General features: G+C 53.1%; 1 protein-coding gene and 1 non-coding gene across 2 annotated transcripts in view; both read left to right on the forward strand.

Annotated features, from left to right (window-relative positions):
• slc6a17 (solute carrier family 6 member 17) overlaps window positions 1-7500 on the forward strand; it is a 19503-nt gene that overhangs the window by 10061 nt on the left and 1942 nt on the right. Inside the window, 4 exon segments of the mRNA XM_030368454.1 lie at window positions 616-857; window positions 1237-1429; window positions 6808-7000; window position 7500. The exon segment at window position 7500 is cut by the window's right edge and continues 159 nt beyond it. Of these exon segments, the coding sequence (XP_030224314.1) occupies window positions 616-857; window positions 1237-1429; window positions 6808-7000; window position 7500 (629 nt within the window).
• Window positions 5428-5500, forward strand: trnak-cuu (transfer RNA lysine (anticodon CUU)). The gene has a single exon. It is a non-coding gene; the product is annotated as a tRNA-Lys (tRNA).

Raw genomic sequence — 7500 nt, forward strand, 5'->3', positions numbered from 1 at the left:
AATGCTGCATACCACTGTACCCCTTATCATACACGTGACCATTATCCTCACCTCAAGCACACAAGGTAGCTGAGGTGCAATCCAAAAACTCTCCATCTTTTCCCTACTGCCTTCCTTCACTTTCCTTCATTCATTCCTCCCTAGTCGACTTAAGTTCATTGCTCTTCCCTCTTTCTTTTCAGTCTACTTCTCCCTCCTTATGTCCTACACCCCTCTTTCCTGATTCCTTCCTTCTATGATTCCTTATCCACTGACTCTAGTCAACTAGCTCTGTAAGTTTCATTCCATCAGCCGTTACCATCCTTAACAAAGAACTACCCATGGTCAGATAGATGTATGCAGTTAGCCACTTTATGTATTTTACTCATTGATGTATTTACATCTTTTAACTCCTCTCTGGAGCAAACTGGACTGATTTCATAGTTTTAACTTATATATTCCTATTTTTATCTATTACTGCGCATAGTAATGTCTGTGATGTCTGTGTATTTTTGGTGTGTTTTGTATGCCGCTGACAAATTTCCATTTTTATGTAAAGTTTGATGGACGTTAAAGAAGTCTAAGTCTAAGTATCAATCCCTAACCAACGGTATCCTGTTCCTCGTGTCACCACAGCTGGAGAAGATGCTGGAGCCCCAGGTCTGGCGAGAGGCGGCCACGCAGGTGTTCTTCGCCCTGGGCCTGGGCTTTGGCGGCGTCATCGCCTTCTCCAGCTACAACAAGCGGGACAACAACTGCCACTTTGACGCGGCGCTGGTGTCCATCATCAACTTCGTCACGTCCATCTTGGCCACGCTGGTGGTGTTTGCCGTCCTGGGCTTCAAGGCCAACGTGATGAACGAGAAGTGTGTCGTGGAGTGAGTGTAGCTTTTTGTTGTGTAGCGCGTGGTTTGTTGTGTTCGCATAGCGTCAACTGTTAAATTCCATGACAAGGTCAGAAAACTGAGCTCCCTTTTATTCATTTGTTTTATTGAGATTGATATGGCTCTGGTATTGTATTTTTGTATTTTTTGTATTTTTACTATGGATATAATGGGAAAGAATGGACATCATACTGTGAACATTGAAACATTTGTGTCAAGCAACTGGCATCCTAAATGTTCCAATCTTTATTTAATTGAGTCGAATATTTTATTTGATAGAATGTTTTCTGATACTGAGTGTCTTTAAAGTTTGGTTGAAGGACTGAATATGCAAGTCAGAAACGGTGGTTGACGTGTCCTCTGCCTCCCCCAGGAACGCGGAGAAGATCCTGGGCTACCTGAACACGGGGGTGCTGAGCCGAGAGCTCATCCCCCCACACATCAACTTCTCCCACCTGACCAGCGAGGACTACAGCGAGATGTATGGCGTCATCAAGACAGTCACGGAGGAGGACTTCCCTCAGCTCGGTCTGGACGCCTGCCTGCTGGCCGACGAGCTCAACAAGGTGAGCGGGGGAGGGGGGGGGGGGGGCGCATGGAGACTCGCTGGGTGAACAAAAGCGCTGGGTTCCATCATCCCGTGGATGTTTACTGTTCACGAGAGAAGCCTAGATGTGTTTGGATGTATACAAATATGAAAACGGTGGATATCTCTTATAGGTGACTGTAACGAGTTCAACGAGCGCTGGACACAGGTTTGGCTTCTTCCACCAGGAAGTTCTTTTATTGTCTTTCAAAACGTGCAACCAAAGACAATTGGACAAAGTGTAAATTATATTCTGCTCAACGCGATCTCCGTTGGCGATCGGCTCCTTTCTGCTGCCAATCCTTCCTGGATTCCCCTCACACTACAAGAAAAAAGCAGGCACATAAGTACAAACACTCCCTGATTGGCCTGAGTGCCGACACCTGCCGCACTCAGGTCCAATCCCCCAAGCCAATCCGGTGCTCTCCCAACCTGCCCATACTCCCCCTGCAGGCCAGACGTCGCACGTCCCCCCACACACCCCCACCGCCCGACACAGGCCGGGGGCACATCCGGCCGCCAACTCACTCCCCCCCCCCAGAGCGGGAGAGGAAGTCCGCCACGGCCATCTGCGCCCCAGGCCTGTGCACGACCTGAAAATTAAAGGGTTGCAACGCGAGGTACCACCGGGTGATCCTCGCGTTGACGTCCTTCATGCGGTGGAGCCACTGGAGGGGGGCGTGGTCGGAGTAGAGGGTGAACGCGCGCCCCAGCAGGTAGTAGCGGAGGGCGCCGACCGCCCACCGGATGGCGAGGCGCTCCTTCTCCACCGTGCTGTACCGACCCTCCCGGTCTGATAATTTCCGGCTCAGGTACAGCACCGGGCGGTCGACCCCCTCCACCTGCTGGGTCAGGACCGCGCCTAACCCCCTATCCGACGCGTCCGTCTGCAGGGAAAAAGGGAGATCAAAGTTAGGAGCACACAGGACCGACTTTCCACAGAGGGCTGTTTTAATAGCCTCAAACGACACCTGACATGGCTCCGACCACTGGACTGTATCTGGGGCTCTCTTACGGGTGAGGTCAGTCAAGGGGCTGGCCAGGTCGGAGAAGTTCGGCACGAACTGCCGATAGTAGCCCGCCAGTCCCAGGAACCGCCTCACCTCCTTTTTGGTCCTGGGCCGAGGGGAGGCCGCGACCGCCGCAGTCTTACCGACCTGCGGCCGGACCTTCCCCCGCCCCAGGTGGAACCCCAGATATTGAATCTCCCTCCGCCCGATCACGCACTTCTTCGGGTTGGCCGTGAGCCCCGCCCGTCTCAGCGACTGAAGGACGGCCGCCACCTACCGCACATGCTGCTCCCACGTTCCGCTATAGATAACGATGTCATCAATGTAGGCAGCAGCATACGCGGCGTGGGGCCGTAACACCCGGTCCATCAGCCGCTGAAACGTGGCCGGGGCCCCGAACAACCCGAACGGAAGCACCTTAAACTGGTAGAGACCGAGCGGAGTGGAGAAGGCTGTTTTTTTCCCGGGCTGCTGGAGACAACGGAATCTGCCAGTAGCCCTTCGTGCAGTCCAGGGTCGTATAATATTTGGCCATGCCAAGCCGGTCCACTAGCTCGTCGATCCGAGGCATTGGGTAGGCATCGAACTTTGACACCGCATTCACCCTACGGTAGTCTACACAGAACCGGACAGACCCGTCCGGCTTCCCCACCAGCACGACGGGACTGCACCAGTCGCTGTGAGACTCCTCGACCACGCCCAACTCCAACATGGTTGCCAATTCGCGCCGCACCACATCTTGTTTGTGGACGGGCAGCCTGTAGGGGCGTGTCCGCACCGTTAAACCTGGCTGCGTCTCGATGTTGTGAGTAATTAGAGGGGTGCGACCGGGCAGGGGCGAAAACACGTCAGCGAACCGGAGTTGCAGACCGGCAACGTCCCGTGCCTGACTCTCTAAGAGACCCTCGCCCTGACCGACCGGGGGGGTGGGGCCTAGGCTAGGTACGTCCGGCCCAAACTCCTCCTTCTCCGGTAACGTCGACGCAAACCTGACAGGGACCGCATCGTTCCACCTCTTTAGGAGGTTGATGTGGTAGACCTGCTTGCTTTCGCCCCTGTCCGTGCGCGCCACCTCGTAATCTACGTCCCCAACCCGCCGTGTGACCACAAAGGGCCCTTGCCACTTCGCGAGTAATTTGGTGCTAGAGGTGGGCAACATAACGAGGACCTTATCCCCCGGTGTAAGATCACGTAATCTAGTCGCTCTGTCGTACAGGCGTTTCTGATTCTCCTGGGCTTGGTGCAAATACTCACGTGACATTACCCCGAGTGAGTGGAGCTTTGCACGCAAGTCCATGACGTACTGGATTTCGTTTTTACTGTCGCTGGACCCCTCCTCCCAGGTTTCTTTAATGAGGTCCAGGACGCCCCTGGGCCTGCGCCCATAGAGCAACTCGAATGGGGAAAACCCCGTGGAAGCCTGAGGAACTTCCCGCACCGCAAACAACAGAGGGTCTAGCCATTGATGCCAATTTCGAGCATCCTCCAGTACAAACTTCCGGATCATGGACTTTAACGTCCGGTTAAACCTCTCGCACAAGCCGTCAGTGGCTGGGTGATAGACGCTCGTGCGGATGGCCTTGACCTTCAACAACCCGTAAAGTTCCTTCATCGTGCGTGACATGAAATTGGTGCCCTGGTCAGTGAGAATCTCTTTCGGGATTCCCACCCGCGATATGACATGAAACAACGCCTGCGCAACACTCTTCGCAGAGATGTTGCGCAATGGAATTGCTTCCGGGTAGCGGGTTGCGTAGTCGATCAGGACCAACACAAATCGATACCCTTGTGAGGAACGTTCTAAAGGCCCGATAATGTCCATGCCCACGCGGTCGAATGGGGCCTCCACCAGAGGAAGGGGCCGCAAGGGAGCCCTGGGAATGGCGGGGGGATTCACCAGCTGGCACTCGGGGCAGGAGGCGCACCACCTACGCACTTCCGCCCGAATCCCCGGCCAATAGAATCGAGCCATTATCCGGTTTAGTGTCTTCTCGTACCCCAAATGGCCCGCCATTGGGTTGTAATGCGCCGCCTGGAAAATCATTTCCCGGCGGCTCCTGGGTACCAGGAACTGGGTAAAAATCTCCTCACTCTCGGTGTCACGACCCACCCGATAAAGCCTATCCCTAACGACCACAAAGTGGGGGTAAGTCAGCACTGCGTCTGGCTGTACCCTCAAACCATCAATAGCAATCACTTGGTCGAAGGCTGAGCGTAAAGTAGCATCACGAGACTGCTCGAGGGGGAAATCGTCCACCGGTGGGAAGCTCGGCGCTCGGACCTCGGGTTGAGAACCTCCCGCCTCCTCCCCCGATTCCTGATCAGCGTTGGACGCCCTTGCATCGGCGCAGAACACAGCGCATGACCTACATGTCCCTATCTGTCGTGTCCGCACCCCCGTAGTCTCGCTAACCGCCCCTGGAAACCCAGCCCAATCTAACCCTAGAATCAGGGGGTGCGTGAGGCTCGGACTAACCGCCGCCTTGACTCTATGCGTTTTCCCCCCATAACGAATTTCGATAGGGACCAAGGGATACGTGTGATCATCCCCGTGTATACATTTCACCGAAACGCTCGATGCCTCTATCAACGCCTCGGACCGCACCAGGCGCTGGTGGATCATGGTCTGCATGCAGCCCGAGTCCAACAGCGCCTGGTGCGTACCCCGCTGTATCCTCACCGGGATACGGTACGCCTCGCCGGGACCGTGGGGAGGAGACAGGCCACCGGTGACGCGGACGACCTGACCCACCTCCATCATAGGGCACTCCCGCCGGAAGTGGCCAGGCCGCCCGCACCGCCAGCACCCCTCCCCTGCCGCCTGAGCGCCCGTCTGTGGAGTGGGGGTGGGAGGCGACTCATGTGCCCGCTCTGGAACGCCCCCCCATCTCGCCCTCGGTGCCGGGGTTGGTCTGTCCCGCCGTGGGGCAGCCGCACCGGTACATGGGCTCGGTGTCGGTGGTCGCTGGCCCGCTTAGCTCAGTCGGTAGAGCATGAGACTCTTAATCTCAGCGTCGTGGGTTCGAGCCCCACATTGGGCTCCACTGTAACGAGTTCAACGAGCGCTGGACACAGGTTTGGCTTCTTCCACCAGGAAGTTCTTTTATTGTCTTTCAAAACGTGCAACCAAAGACAATTGGACAAAGTGTAAATTATATTCTGCTCAACGCGATCTCCGTTGGCGATCAGCTCCTTTCTGCTGCCAATCCTTCCTGGATTCCCCTCACACTACAAGACAAAAGCAGGCACATAAGTACAAACACTCCCTGATTGGCCTGAGTGCCGACACCTGCCACTCAGGTCCAATCCCCCCAGCCAATCCGGTGCTCTCCCAACCTGCCCATACTCCCCCTGCAGGCCAGACTTCGCACGTCCCCCCACAGTGACATATTATGCTACCAGGTGTGATTAGCTTTACAAGCCGTTTTGAAAATCTGCCTCTTCTGACATCACAAGTGGCCGTGTCCACCTAGATGTGTGTTGGATAGATTAGTTTACCAGCCTACCAACGTTGCTCATCTATCCGTCTCTAATCACACTCACACTTGGTGGTATAATATGTCACCTTTAAGAACATTGACATTTTAATGGAAACAATGTGAAAGCAAGAAAATGTAAATCAGGACAACATTCTATGTCTGAATGGTTGTCCAGATGTGCTTCAGTTTGAAGAACAAGGATTAGTCATGGAACAGGGTAAAAAGAGAGAGACTGGCTGGAGAGTGTCTTTATTATCAAGCTGATTGAAAATAGTGCTTTAAGATGTTTAATGTAATAAGACATCGCCCGGGTAAGGATTCCCCCAGACCCCCCCTACTGAATAGCGGAAGCCCCGATAGTGGATAAGTCGTTGATATCATGTGATAAATCATTGTTTTTTAAAACAATACGGGTTATAGTAACTTCTGCAAACGCTAGGTTCCACACTGTTTACATGAAGAGAATAATGCTGCCTGACATTCTCCATTTCCCTTCCGGCCCTCCATCTGATGTTTGCACAACATGGGTGTACAATGTCTGAAAACAATCTTATCACAGCGAATAATGATGTCAGGGAAAAATCGACTTCCACTTTTCCCTTACTTATCTCATGCCAAAAAACAAGGGCCGTTTTGAAATAAGAATATTGGGTCTTTTCCCGGCCGTTCCACTCATCGTCAAGTCATTCTGTGGTTAAATGAAATAAAGTTGCACAGATTGTAAGATACAGTGTCATTGGGAGGTCATTTTCAAACAGGGATTTCCCAACAGCGTTTCGTTTCCTGCACATACCATGAACAGCTGATTAGGCACAACAGCCACATGATTCCTGCCCATAACCACCATCGGATGTGCTCCTCTCTCCCAGGCGGTGCAGGGCACGGGGCTGGCCTTCATCGCCTTCACCGAGGCCATGACCCACTTCCCTGCTAGCCCCTTCTGGTCGGTCATGTTCTTCTTCATGCTCATCAACCTTGGCCTGGGCAGCATGATCGGCACCATGACGGGCATCACCACCCCCATACTGGACGCCTTCAAGATACGCAAGGAGATCCTGTGTGGTACGTGGGGATGGGGCTGGGGTCGTGGTGGTAGCCGTAGCTCGGTAAGAATGAGGAGCACTTGAAAGGATTCAGCAAGATGGGAATAAGATGAGCAGACCCCGAGATCAGCAGTTATTAGTGTGGTGTGTTGCATACTAAGTTCAATTAAGCGTTTTGTTGGTCTCTGAGGAAATCAGAGAGGAGAAGTTGACTGCCTTTTAGGAGTCTGTAGGGCTTACATCAAGGCTGGACCAAGAATCTGGATACCTGGATATTTAAACACCTATATATCCCAGTGTTTTAGGAGATACAAATCCCAATTTACTCCTAAAATCATCTTTATCCTTATTATGTTTGTTTCTTTCCCTCCAACTTCCAACCTGAACCTCATGGAAAACAAAAGCAAAAAACTTCCCATCATAAACTATCAGATTCACGCATCACCCTGTCATCGACAAGCATCCCGGGAATCACGTAATCCCGTCTTAACCCCCTGTCTATCTCTGCTCTTCCACAGT

The sequence above is a fragment of the Gadus morhua genome, chromosome 1 (genome assembly GCF_902167405.1).
Source record: "Gadus morhua chromosome 1, gadMor3.0, whole genome shotgun sequence".
Classification (NCBI taxonomy): Eukaryota; Metazoa; Chordata; class Actinopteri; order Gadiformes; family Gadidae; genus Gadus; species Gadus morhua.